The sequence below is a fragment of the Leucoraja erinacea genome, chromosome 13 (assembly GCF_028641065.1).
Source record: "Leucoraja erinacea ecotype New England chromosome 13, Leri_hhj_1, whole genome shotgun sequence".
NCBI classification, from domain to species: domain Eukaryota; kingdom Metazoa; phylum Chordata; class Chondrichthyes; order Rajiformes; family Rajidae; genus Leucoraja; species Leucoraja erinaceus.
The window spans coordinates 45525966-45540637 of record NC_073389.1 but is presented as its reverse complement, the minus strand read 5'-3'; the positions used below and the strand labels follow the sequence as shown (position 1 = coordinate 45540637).

Here is a 14672-nt window from a genome sequence, read left to right as displayed (position 1 = left end):
GCTTGCTTTAGCACTTTCAAACCAAAACACACTAAGGGCATTGACAGGTCAGTAAAACCACTCACAGTATAGAAGACATGTGTTCGGTGTTATTCACAACTCAGACTGAAAATTGCGACCTCTTGCTCACACATCTTGCAGAGAACTGAGGGACACTTCCTGATTTTATAGTCACCTCCGGAAGGGGCGTGGCCTTCAGTAGAGTGCATCTCAACATTTTTTTAACACTAATAACTCTTATTTTTCATCGATGGGAAAAATCCTCTTGTCCTGCGCAGCGGAGGGGGACTCTGAGTAAGATAGCCAAAAATCACAGCCGTAAGTGGCAGCGTTTTTACTAAAATCAATATACAGACCAACAGGAAGTGGTCAAGATCAGACTTTTAGAATATAGATTTCTCTCTTGTTAAAACAAATTCCTGTCTTGTTAAAAGAAAGCAAAATGCATGCTTATATTTTAATTTTGGGAATAGTTCTGAAGATGTCCTATCTCTCTCTCTCTCTCTCGTTCTCTCTCCAGGCAATGGATGCCCCATTGTCCATTCATTACGAGCACGAGGTACGACCATACATTGATCTCATTGATTCTCTGAGAGGATTTGGTGTGGATAAGGATCTCGGACTTCCAGCCATTGCAGTGATTGGTGACCAGAGCTCTGGGAAGAGCTCAGTGTTGGAGGCGCTCTCAGGAGTGGCCTTTCCCAGAGGGAGTGGTAAGATACTGTTGGAGTCAATAATAAATTGTTTTGGAATTTATATCCCTTTGTGTTCAAAGGTAACACTGCAAAGGCACACAGAAAGTCTCTCATCAAAACAGGCTTGGGCACCACAAGGTGGGAACGGTTATAAGCCATCTTAATTAAATTAGACATCCAACAGGCCTACAATTTTGATGCAACCCAAATCACCTGGCTTTTTACTATCATTTTGTTATCTTTCCAAATATGTATGGTGATTTTCTTACACTACAAGCTAAACCCATCCAATATGTTTTTAAAATTTCCTTTAATATACTGTGGAAGTGTCTTAATCACTTAATCAAGATATTGGAGACCAGATTTAGTTTAGCTTAGGGATACAGCACGGAAACTGGTCCTTTGGCCTACTGAGTCCTGACCGACCAATGATCCCCGAACGTTAACACTATCCTACACACACTAAGAAAAAGTTTACGTTCATACCAAGTCAAGTAAGATTCAAACCTGTATATCTTTGGAAACCAAAGATCTCTGAGAAAACCCACACAGGTCATGGGGAGAACATGTAAACTCCGTCTAGACATACACCTGTAGTCAGTTCGAACTCGGGTCTGTGGCACTGTAAGGCAGTAGCTCTACTGCTACGCCACCGTGCCACCCTTAATTAAATGGAAACTAAATCTTATTTCTATCTGATGGTTTGAACACTGTTTATAGGAAAAAACTCCCTGAAAAAAATCACCCATTGTTTTCTGTGGAATCTTGTATCCAAATTATTTGCTGAATTTCCTCCACTACAAGTCAAATCTCTAGAACAATTATTTTTAATTGCCTCTGAAGAACATGACCAGTTCCACAGTTCACAATGGTGTATCCCTGTTGGGATCACATCGACTCTAGCCAACAATTAGTCTATTGGGGAAACTCCCTCACTGAGATGATCTGTTTTGTTGGCACTGATTTGTCCTGGTCTTTCCTTGCTTCCAATTCTCTCTCCCTCCCCCCAACAATCAGTCTGAAAAAGAGTCCCAGCCCAAAACATCACCTTCCCATTTTCTCCAGAGATACTGCCTTTCCTGCTGAGATACTCCAGCATTTTGTAATAGGCCAGCTTCTTATCATTATTTTCACCATCTAACAGGGGTCAAGAATATTTAATTGTCATATATACTGGCAAGAGAACAATGAAATTGTTGAGTCTGAAGAAGGGTATCGACCCAAAACATCACCCATTCCTTCTATCCAGAGATGTGGCCTGTCCTGGAGTTACTCCAACACATTATCTGCGGTGTAAACTAGCATCTACAGCTCTTTCCTACACAATTAAATTCTTACCTTGCTGCAGCTTAATAGGCCCATTATTTCAGTAGCACACAAATAAATATACAATAAATCATATTACAATTGTACAAGTACCACTATTTCCTATCATCCCAATTAACTTATTGTTAAGATGGTCTTTTAACGCAGAGAGTATGAGGAAAAACCTTTTCACACAGAGTTATGTCTCAATGCAAGGAGCATTCGTAACAAGGTGGATGAGTTGAATGTGCAGATAGTTATTAATGAACATGATATAGTTGAGATCACAGAGATCACAGAGACATGGCTCCAGGGTGACCAAGGCTGGGAGCTGAACATCCAGGGATATTCAATATTCAGGAGGGATAGACAGAAAGAAAAAGGAGGTGGGGTAGCGTTGCTGGTTAGAGAGGAGATTAACGTAATAGAAAGAAAGGACATTAGCTTGGAGGATGTGGAATCGATATGGGTAAAACTGCGAAACACTAAGGGGCAGAAAACGCTAGTGGGAGTTGTGTACAGGCCACCTAACAGAAGTAGTGGATTTCGGGATGGCATCAAACAGGAAATTAGAAATGCGTGCAACAAAGGTTAAACAGTTATAATGGGTGACTTCAATCTACATATAGATTGGGTGAATCAAATGGGCAGGGGTGCTGAGGAAGAGGATTTCCTGGAATGTATGCGGGATAGTTTTCTAAACCAACGTAGAGGAACTAACGAGAGAGCAGGCTATTCTAGACTGGGTATTGAGTAATGAGGAAGGGGTAGTTAGCAGTCTTTTTGTGCGTGGGCCCTTGGGCAAGAATGACCATAATATGGTTGAGTTCTTCATTAGGGTGGAGAGTGACATAATTAATTCAGAAACAAGAGTTCTGAACTTAAAGAAAGGTAACTTTGAGGGTATGAGATGTGAATTGGCCAAGATTGACTGGCAATTGATTCTTAAAGGGTTCACGGTGGATAGGTAATGAAAGGCTTTAAAAGACTGCATGGATGAATTACAACAATTGTTCATCCCAGTTTGGCAAAAGAATAAATCAGGGAAGGTAGCGCATCCGTGGATAACAAGGGAAATCAGGGATAGTATCAAAACAAAAAATGAACCATACAAATTAGCCAGAAAAAGCAGCTTACCAGAGGACTGAGAGAAATTTAGTTCAGCAGAGGAGGACAAAGAGCTTAATTAGGAAAGGGAAAATAGATTATGAAAGAAAACTGGCAGGGAACATAAAATCTGACTGCAAAAGTTTTTATAGATATGTGAAGAGAAAAAGATTAGTTAAAACAAATGTAGGTCCCTTGCAGTCAGAAACAGGTGAATTGATCATGGGGAACAAAGACATGGTAGACCAATTGAATAACTACTTTGATTTTGTCTTCACTAAGGAAGACATAAATAATCTGCTGGAAATAGCAGGGGACTGGGGGGTCAAATGAGAATGAGGAACTGAGTGAAATCCAGGTTAGCCGGGAAGAGGTGTTAGGTAAATTGAATGGATTAATGGCCGATAAATCCCCAGGGTTATATAGGCTGCATCCCAGAGTACTTAAGGAAGTAGCCCCAGAAATAGTGGATGCATTAGTGATCATTTTTCAAAACTCTTTAGATTCTGGAGTAGTTCCTGAGAATTGGAGGGTAGCTAATGTAACCCCACTTTTTTAAAAAGGGAGGAAGAGAGAAAACGGGGAATTACAGACCAGTTAGTCTAACTTCGGTAGTGGGGAAACTGCTAGAATCAGTTATTAAAGATGGGATAGCAGCACATTTGGAAAGTGGTGAATTCATTGGACAAAGTCAGCATGGATTTATGAAAGGTAAATCATGTCTGACAAATCTTATAGAATTTTTCGAGGATGTAACTAGTAGAGTGGATAAGGGAGAACCAGTGGATGTGTTATATCTGGACTTTCAGAAGACTTTCGACAAGGCTAGACTTAGCAAGACTTTCCCATATAAGAGATTAGTATGCAAACTTAAAGCACACGGTATTGGAGGTTCAGTATTGATGTGGATAGAGAACTGGCTGACAGACAGGAAGCAAAGAGTAGGAGTAAACGGGTCCTTTTCAGGATGGCAGGCAGTGACTAGTGGGGTACCGCAAGGCTCGGTGCTGGGACCCCAGCTATTTACAATATATGTTAATGATTTGGACGAGGGAATTGATTGCAACATCTCCAAGTTTGCGGATGACATAAAGCTGGGGAGCAGTGTTAGCTGTGAAGAGGATGCTAGGAGGCTGCAAGGTGACTTGGATAGGTTGGGTGAGTGGGCAAATGCATGGCAGATGCAGTATAATGTGGATAAATGTGAGGTTATCCACTTTGGTGGCAAAAACAGAGAATTATCTGAATGGTGGCCGATTAGGAAAAGGGGAGATGCAACGAGACCTGGGTGTCATGGTACACCAGTCATTGAAAGTAGGCATGCAGATGCAGCAGGCTGTAAAGAAAGTGAATGGTATGTTAGCATTTATAGCAAAAGGATTTGAGTATAGGAGCAGGGAGGTTCTACTGCAGTTGTACAGAGTCTTGGTGAGACCACATCTGGAGTATTGCGTACGGTTTTGGTCTCCTAATCTGAGGAAAGACATTATTGCCATAGAGGGAGTACAGAGAAGGTTCATCAGACTGATTCCTGGGATATCAGGACTTTCATATGAAGAAAGACTGGATAGACTCGGCTTGTACTCGCTAGAATTTAGAAGATTGAGGGGGGATCTTATAGAAACTTACAAAATTCTTAAGGGGTTGGACAGGCTAGATGCAGGAAGAATGTTCCCGATGTTGGGGAAGTCCAGAACAAGGGGTCACAGTTTATGGATAAGAGGGAAGTCTTTTAGGACCTAGATGAGAAAAACATTTTTCACACAGAGAGTGGTGAATCTCTGGAATTCTCTGCCACAGAAGGTAGTTGAGGCCAGTTCTTTGGCTATATTTAAGAGGGAGTTAGATGTGGTCCTTGTGGCTAAGGGGATCAAGGGGTCTGGAGAGAAGGCAGGTACGGGATACTGAGTTAGATGATCAGGCATGATCATATTGAATACTCCTGCACCTATTTTCTATGTTATCAACCTGTGGAGTTCTCTGCCACAGAAGGCAGTGGAGTACAATTCACTGGATGTTTTCAAGAGAGAGTTAAATATAGCTCTTAGGGCTAATGGAATCAAGGAATATGGGGAGAAAGCGTACTGATTGTGGATGATCAGCCATGATCATATTGAATGGCGGTGCTGGCTCGAAGGGCCGAATGGCCTATTCCTGCACCTATTTTCTATGTTTCTATGAATAGGTTGAATTCTGATTATTATTATTATTATTATTATTATTATTATTATTATTATTATTATTATTATTATTATTAGCTGCACTGTTTCTTCTGACAACATCTCTCAAAAACATTCTCTTCTATAATGACATATCTGGTATCGTTTTTATTGCGACAGGAATTGTAACAAGATGCCCACTTGAATTGAAGTTAAAAAATGTCAAAAAAGCAAATGTTTGGCAGGGGAAAATCAGCTACAGGGGTTATTCGAACTACCTCAGTAGTGCAGCTGAGGTGGAACAAGAAATTCTCAAAGGTATGTTCCAAAGCATTGCTGTGTAAGACAGGTTGTGGATTGATGATGAATGATGAATTGTGATTCAAATATGACACTGCAAACATTAGTTTTGAAAGATTGCTGACAATTTCATGCATTAAATGTAATCGCAACCGACTACTAACCATACATCAAAGTTGCTTTTTTTAATACTCATTTATCTAAATTAAGAAAATGTAAGCATTCAACAATTTGAACAATCATAATTTTGTTTTGGTTTATTAAAATAATCAGGAAGAATAAGAGTTGGGGCCTTGATGAGCCCCTTGGGGATGCAAGTCATTCCATCAAATGCATCTTCTTGCGACCAATTTACACTTCGATTGTACTTGTAATCAAATAGTTAATATTAAACAACGGTTACAAAGAGCATATTTGACGCACCTTATTGTGATTTTGATCCTACACTCAGCCCAATAAGTTTGGTTTAAATAAAACACCCAACCTAACACAATTAGGCTTATCACTAGAAGTGTACAGAAACATTTGATTTTGCCGTACTGTCCTGCAGCTTATCACTGGCGCTCTCTGCCTGTTGAAGGTCACATTGTGAGCAATTTTGGGCACCATATCTGAGCAAGGATGTGCTGGCCTTAGAGAGGGTCCAGATGAGGTTTACAAGAATGATCCCAGGAATGAGTGGGTTAACTTCTTATGATGAACGTTTGATGGCACTGCGCCTGTACTCGCAGGATTTTAGACGAATAAGGGGGCACACTTCACTGAAACGGACCGATTAGTGAAAGACTTGGGTTGAGTGGATGTGGAGAGGATGTTTCCACTAGTGGGAGAGTCTAGGACTAGATGGAATAGCATCAGAATTAAAGGACGTTCCTTGAGGAAGGAGATGAGCAGGAATTTAATTAGGCAAAGGGTGGTGAATCTGGAATTCTTTGCCACAGAAGGCTTTGGAGACCAAATCAATGGATATTTATAAAGCAGAGATAGATAAGCTTCTTGATTAGAACAGGTGTTGGTTTATGGGGAGAAGGCAAGAGAAATGGAGAGATAGATCAGCCATGATTGAATGGTGGAGTAGACTTGATGGCCGAATGGCATAATTCTGCTCCTATCACTTATGACCTTATGATCCTGTCGGGCTGTTTACATCGATAAACCTGTATGAATTCATTCACACAAAAGAACTGGAACACAGTATCCCAGTAGAAGTCAATCACCCCCTTCAAGCTGGTTACCAAACTCTCAGAATTGGGTCTCTGCGCATCCCTCTGCAATTGGATCCTCAACATCCTCATTCACAGACCACAGTCTGTCCGTATTGGTGGAAATGTGTCAGCCTTGGTAACAATCAGCATGGGAGCACCTCAAAGCGTGCTCAGCCCCCTGCTGCACTCACTCTATACTCATGATTGCGTAGCCGGTCATAGTGCGAACTCCATCATCAAGTTCGCTGATGACACCACTGTTGTGGGACGTATCACTGATGAAGACGAGTCAGAGTATATAAGTGAGATCGACTGTTCGACCAAATGGTGCCGGCACAATAACCTGGCTCTCAACACCAGCAAAACCAAGGAACTGATTGCGGACTTTGGAAGGGGTAGTATGTGGACTCATAGTCCCGTTTATATCAATGGGTAGATGGTGGAAAGAGTCAAGAGCTTCAAAATCCTGGGCATGCATATCTCTGAAGATCTCTCCTGGTCCGAGAACACGGATGCAATTATAAAGAAAGCACATCAGCGCCTCTACTTCCTGAGAAGATTACGGAGAGTCAGTATGTCAAGGAGGTCTCTCTCAAACTTCTACAGGTGCACAGTAGAGAGCATGCTGACTGGTTGCATCGTGGCTTGGTTCGGCAACTTGAGCGCCCAGGAGCGTAAAAGACTACAAAAATTGTAAACACTGCCCAGTCCATCATCGGTTCTGACCTCCCTACCATCGAGGGGATCTATCGCAGTCGTTGCCACAGAAAGGCTGCCATCATCAAAGACCCATACCATCCTGGCCACTCACTCATCTCCCCACTGCTTTCAGGTAGAAGGTGTAAAGGAAACTAGATGTTGTCCATAGTCCTTTAACTAAGTCTTTATTCAAACACTAATAACACACGTTCCAGTACTAACCACAACTGGTCTACACACGTACTGGAACCTAACAGGGAGGGAACATGCAGACACTACAGTTATACTATAGAATGTGGGAGGGACGATATGCTAATGAGGTAGTTACATATATGGTTGCATGCATAACCATCTACATGCCTTCCCGTAAGATAAGCAGCAGCAGCAGGCAATTATACAGACCTGCACATAATAACAATAATGGTCAGTGAACATCTCAAACTAAGCATAATCACCATACCGATCAGGGGCCCGCACAACTCTGCCAGAGCGGGTCCGTACACCACCCTCACTCCCCTCTCCCAAAGGCAAAGGCAGCGAAGATCGGGGGGACGGAACAGGCAGTAACGCAGGTCGGGGACTAGAAACCGGCGAGGCAAAAGACGAACTAGAAGGGGAGGACGAAGAAGGAGAACTGACAGGAGAGAACCGTGGGGAAAGAACAGGAGAGCCGAAATCAGGTTTCACAGGAGCAGGGGCACATGGGATAGCCCGAGGGGGAGAAACAGGTAAAGGAGTGGATGTGGACGGTAAAGGGATCGGTGGAGGAGGCTCACGGACAGCACGCAAATGCTGGCGACTGCGACGATATACAGTGCCCTCGTAATCCACCAAATAGGAGCGAGGGGAGTCAGCCAGCCCTATAACAGTAGCAAGCTTGGAAAAACCGGTAGGAGTCTGCATGCGAACCACCTGGCCCGCGGAGAGGGAAGGCAGAGGACGACAAGACTTGTCATGAGACCGACGCTGGATCTCATGGCGATGAGAGATGCGGCGGTGGACCGCCTCAGGGGAACGAACCACAGGAGTCAGCAATTGTTGAGAAATAGGCATAGGAGGACGGAGGACGCGAGACATGAGCCGTTGGGCAGGAGAACCCAAAACCCCATCGCGAGAAACATTACGCAAATTCAAAAGTCCTTGGTAAAAATCACAATTTGATAAACGAGACTGCTCCAACAAAGTCTTAGCACTGCGCACAGCACGTTCTGCCAGCCCGTTGCTCTGAGGGAATTCCGGGCTGCTAGTGTAATGGGCAAAGTTCCACTTAGTCGCAAAGGCAGCGAATTCAGCACTAGTGAACTGCCGGCCGTTGTCAGTTTGAAGCTTCACTGGAGAGCCAAAAGTGGCAAAGTGACGTCGCAGCTTACTGATGACCATCTCCGAGGTGATGGTGGGAAGAAGGTCTACATCAAACCAAGATGAATATGAGTCAACAAGTACCAGATAATTCTTCCCACGCCATTCAAAGATATCGGCGGCCAGCGAAGACCAGGGCATTTCAGGTGCCGGCTGTTGTAGCAGGGGCTGTCGTTGATGGTGAGGGGCCGTGGAGTTGCAAGCAGCACACGCAGCAACCCGAGCCTTGATGTACTTGGCCATAGCAGGCCAATAGTATTGCCCTTGGGCATGGGCCACGGTGGCGTCTGCACCCGGGTGCCCGGAGTGTGCAGCAGTATAGTAGGCGTCATACAACGAGGCAGGAATAACCACTTTGTGACCCTTAATGACAATACCATCCCGAAGTACAAGCTTGTCCCGAACAAGGAAGAACGGCCTCACGGCAGCAGGCAGGGAGTGTGGCTTGCAGGGCCAACCACGCAGAATAACAGCAGACAGCTGCTGCAAATCAGAGTCCGCAGCGGTGTGCTCAATCAGTGTCTGTAACTGCTTCGACGGGACGAAATTCACGTTGAGGACATGCAGATCAGATTGTTCATATGGATGCTGTACACAGGAGGACAAAGGCGCCCGCGACAGGGCATCAGCAACATGCATTTCCGTGCCCTTCTTGTACACTATGTCAAACTCAAAACGTTGCAGCTGTAACATCATCCGCTGCAAACGGGCCGGGGCAGCATGAATGGGCTTATTAAGTATGGTAACCAGCGGCTGGTGGTCCGTTTCGAATGTGAACTGCACACCGTAAAGAAAATCCCTAAACTTCGAACAGGCAAACACCACAGCCAGGAGCTCCTTCTCGATTTGAGCATACCTCTGCTCCGTGTCAGTCATGGTGCGAGAAGCAAACGAAACAGGCAGCAGCGAATCACCTTCGCAGAGCTGCATGCAGGCAGCACCGAGGCCAAAACGGGAAGCATCACAGGTCACGACAATCGGCAGCTTGAGGTCAAAGAATCGCAGTACTGGAATGTCAATCAGCTGCTTTTTTAAAGCGTCAAAAGACAGTTGGTGCTGTGGGCTCCAAGACCAGGCAACGTCCTTCTTGGTCAGAAGGCGCAGCGGCGCACTTAGTTCACTGAGGCGCGGGATAAACTTGCCCAAATGATTCACCATCCCGAGAAACCTTTGCAGACCTGCAACATCAACAGGGGCAGGAAACTCTGAAATAGCCATAGTCTTAGCAGGGTCGGGCTTCAGACCCCGAGAGGTGAAAATGTGTCCGACGTAAGAGACCTCAGACAGCCGGAACCGGCACTTGGAGGGATTCAGCTTGAGGTTTATCTGACGAGCACGGTCGAGGACCCGGCGGAGATTACGGTCATGCTCCTCGACATCCCGGCCGTACACAAGGATGTCATCTACAATGATGGCACATGGGAGCCCGGCAAACAACTGCTCCATGGAGCGCTGGAAAACCTCGCTGGCGGAGCTAATCCCGAAAGGCATTCTGAGGAACTTGTACCTCCCAAAAGGCGTGGCGAAAGTAGTGAGGTCGGACGACTTGCTGTGCAGAGGAATCTGCCAGAAGGAGCTTCTGGCATCAAGAACAGAAAACACGGTGGCTTGGCCCACCTGGGCAGCTACATCCTCGACAGTCCGCATAGGGTAGTGTGGTCTCTTGATGGCAGTATTCAAGTCCTTCGGGTTGATGCAGACCCGAATCTCGTTCTTGCCCTTCTTCATGGTTGCGACCATGGTGGACACCCAGCTTGTGGGCTCGCTGACAGCTTCCAGGACCCCCAGGTTCACCATTTTGTCTAGCATAGCTTTAACCTTGTCCTTCATTGCAAACGAAACCCTATGAGACGGACGGCACACTGGGGTGACAGATGAGTCAATGGCAATCTTGTATACGAGAGGTAGCTTCCCCAACTTGTCATCAAAAAGATCGGGGTATTCGGACACGGGGTCTAACTTTACCCTCACCTCATGGACAGTACTGTCAAATGCGACCAGGCCCAGATACTGGCAAGCCTGATTACTTAGCAGGCACACAATCACAGTCCAAAACAAAAAACGATAAATCACGAGATGTCTTCTGTAGCTTGCAGTGGAAAGTTACCCTCCCCACAGGAGTCAGCTCCTCCCCACCGTAGGCTCTCAGCACCGATCGATCAGCAGACAGTTGACCGGAGTAACGACCTCAGCTAGCCGGCAGGCATGCACAGCTTCATATAACGTGAGGTCAGGTTTCCGCATTAAATCAGTTCGCAGCTTTTGATCAAGCATTCCATTAACCAGTATGTCCCGCGTGAGCTCGTCACGTAACTCACCAAAACGACAGCGCTGCGACAGGTGGCGGAGGTCAGCAATGAAACACTCCACCGGCTCCCCAGGCTGCTGCTTGCGGGAGAACAAACGTGTTCGCTCCAAGATTCGATTTGAAGGCAGGTCACAGATCTCCGTAAACTTTCTCAGTAGACAGGCAGGGTCGTTAGGAGATTCAGCAGGCTCAACAACCTGGTCAGCCGCATCCATGACTGCTGGACGGTATTCAAACGAGTTAGCTCTCCTCATGGCATCCGGACCAGCGAGATTCAGCAGCAAGGATGCTCTGAGCGCAGGAGAGTCATTGTGGTGTGCGATGTTCACATAATGATTGTAGTCCATTACAAACGTCTCCCATCGCTCCGCGATGTCAGCATCAAAAACTAACGGGGAAGGCTTGCGACACGACGAAGCCATCCTTGCACACACTTACACGATAAATGAATTTAAAAAAACCCGATAAACAGAGGCGCAGATTTACAGGGTCTGACACCATGTAAAGGAAACTAGACGTTGTCCATAGTCCTTTAACTAAGTCTTTATTCAAACACTAATAACACACATTCCAGTACTAACCACAACTGGTCTACACACGTACTGGAACCTAACAGGGAGGGAACATGCAGACACTACAGTTATACTATAGAATGTGGGAGGGACGATATGCTAATGAGGTAGTTACATATATGGTTGCATGCATAACCATCTACAGATGGTACAGGAGCCTGAAATCTGCAACATCCATAGCTCTTCCCCACAGCCATCAGGCTAATAAACTCAACTGAAACAAACTCTGATCATTAAATAGCCCATTGCACTTTATCTGTTATTTATGTGTGTATATATGTATTCAATGATATATGGTCACACTGATCTGTTCTGTTCTGTATTTATTTATGCCAACGATATTCTGTTGTGCTGAAGCAAAGCAAGAATTTCATTGTCCTATCTGGGACACATGACAATAAATTCTCTTGAATCTTGAAGACTTCACCAGGGACCCTGGAACAAGCGAGTCTTCTGCTTGACCCTGCTGTGAACTCGAGGACGACAGAACATCTGACTTCATATGTTTTCACTTATTTCCTGTTTCCAGCCCAGGACAGTATTGCAGGTAAGGGAGTGGGAATCAGCCATGAACTAATCAGCCTCGAAGTTGAATCCACCAATGTCCCTGACCTGACTCTGATAGACCTGCCGGGTATCGCACGAGTCGCCGTTGGTAACCAGCCCCAAGATATCGGAGACCAGGTAAGGGGATCGTATTTCTATATGATGGCTTGAATTCACAATTTCTTGGGAAAACATCCCTGGGAGAATTACCCCATTGTTGTTTGTGGAATCTTCAATCCAAAATATATGCTAAATCTCCTACGCGACACGTCTAATATCTTCAGAATTTTTTTATTGAAAGGTATTTTCGAAGTGTCTTAAGGTTATGCAATATTGGACCTCCTCTCTTCTCTTTACATTTTGCGCACTCGCTGATCAACTTATCACACTGATTTTGTTATTCCTAATCAATTTACTAATATATTGACATTAGTTTTTTTAAGTTTTAGAGATAGAGTGGAAACAGACCCTTCGCCCCACCGTGTCCGCACCAAGCAGCGATCCCCGCACATTAACATCTATGCAGGGCCGTATAAGCTAGACAAGCTTAAGTTTAGCGCCTCGAGATTTAGGGGGGCCTCGTCCCGCTCCACAAAGGTGTATAAAACTTTTGACATAGTGGCATTGTTACAAACCCTACCATCAGTGGCGCTGTGCGATAGTGGCATTGTTACAAAATGTACCATCGGTTGCGCTGTACTTGCGATTCCGGAAGCTTTGGTGGTGTGGGGGGGAGTGAGGGGGTGGGGGATTAAAGTGCAAGTGAGGTTTATATTCTTTGTGGAGTGGACCTCCTACTCTTTGCCCGCCGACCCTGGCCACTACACTGCCCTCCAGCAGCCCGCAGCCGTCGCCTTACCTGCAGCTTGGACTCAGCACCGGGCCTGAAGTTGCCATGCTGCAGACTCTAACTCCCCTGAGTTTGACTGCGCTGAGTCCTAGTGCTAGTCCCCCTAACCCTGGTAACCTCAATGGCTGTTCCGCTCGGTCTTCCCCATTCCCCTCAAACCATGTGACCTCAGCTCTTCCCCACCCACACGACAGTCCTCATACCCCCTGACCACCCACCACCCCACCACCAAACATCGCCTCGGCCTCAGTCCACTCACCTGCCTTCCTCTGGCCCCAACCCCCATCTCTGCCATGTGTTCACCATCCCCCCTGACCGCCCCCTCTCAGATACCGAATGGTCGGTCCTCTGCAGAAGCCTCACCTTTGTCCCCCTCCGTCCCCACCTCAATGAGTTCCACTCCCGCCGCGATTTGGAGCTCTTCTTCCGTCGCCTTCGCCTCACACCGTTCTTCCATGCGAAGTAGTCATCGCTCCCATTGATGATCCCTTTTCCCGTCTCCAACGGACCCCCTCCGGTTGGACCCCCCCTCATGGTCATTGGTACAATGAAATTTGGGGGTCACCATCCGACGTCGGAACGGGAGAACATTCTCCGCGGCTTGGACTTCTGAATCGGTCACTTCCTACCGGAGATCGCGGCTCCCGAAGTCCAGACTGAGCTAGGCAGAAATTCACGCTGGCGGCCCTCGGCAAAGGGATCCCAGGGCTCCACAATACTGAAATCAGCGCGGCCCGAGACTGGGAGCTCTGCAAACCACAGCTCCATGATATTGAAGCAGCAGGCCCAACACTCCAGAGCTTCAAACAGCAATCCAGGTTAGGCATCGCCCGCTCCGCGATGAATCCAATATGTATTTTAGACCAACTGTTTAATTACAACATACAGTAGGATCTAAAAGTGTCACACTGTCACTGTCGGGTAGTCATGGTCCACAGATAGAGCAGCAGGACACCAGATACCTGTGGCAGGGGCTACGGACTGTAACCACCTACCAGAGCAGCCCCCTCCCCCCTCAACCCGAAGTGCTGGCACCTCTCTAGCTGATGACCTGAACTCCTTCTACGCTCGTTTCGAGACGGGCAACATCACCCCAGGTTTGCCGGCTAACGAAAATACCACCAGCGTGCTGGCTAACGAAGCTGAAGGGAGGTCCATCGCTGGGGATGTGCACACATTCTCATTGTCCGATCATGACGTGAGGAGGGCCCTGACACGGGTGAACACGAGGAAAACTGTAGGCCCAGATGGCATCCCGGGGCGAGTCTTGTGCTACGCCGCTAGCTCCGGTGCTCACGACAATATTCAACCTCTCCCTGGCCTAGTCCAGAGACCCTGCCTGCTTCAAAAGATCCATCATTGTACCTGTACCAAAAAATGCCTCCCCAGCTTGTCTGAATGACTACCGTCCAGTGGCCCTCACCTCGGTAGTCATGAAATGCTTTGAGAGGCTGGTCAAGAAACACATCTGTGCCTTCCTCCCTCACAACATGGACCCACTACAATTCGCATACCGTCCAAACAGATCCATGGATGATGCGGTCTCCAAGGTTCTGCACACCGCTCT

The 14672-nt window shown here is 46.3% G+C and overlaps 1 protein-coding gene across 1 annotated transcript in view; it reads left to right on the top strand.

Moving 5' to 3' along the window:
- The window catches only part of LOC129702988 (interferon-induced GTP-binding protein Mx3-like), a 108305-nt gene that overhangs the window by 36889 nt on the left and 56744 nt on the right, over positions 1-14672 (top strand). The window contains exons 5-7 of the mRNA XM_055645121.1: positions 521-713; positions 5447-5584; positions 12239-12393. Coding sequence (XP_055501096.1) covers positions 521-713; positions 5447-5584; positions 12239-12393 — 486 coding nt within the window. The remainder of the gene's footprint in view (positions 1-520; positions 714-5446; positions 5585-12238; positions 12394-14672) is intronic.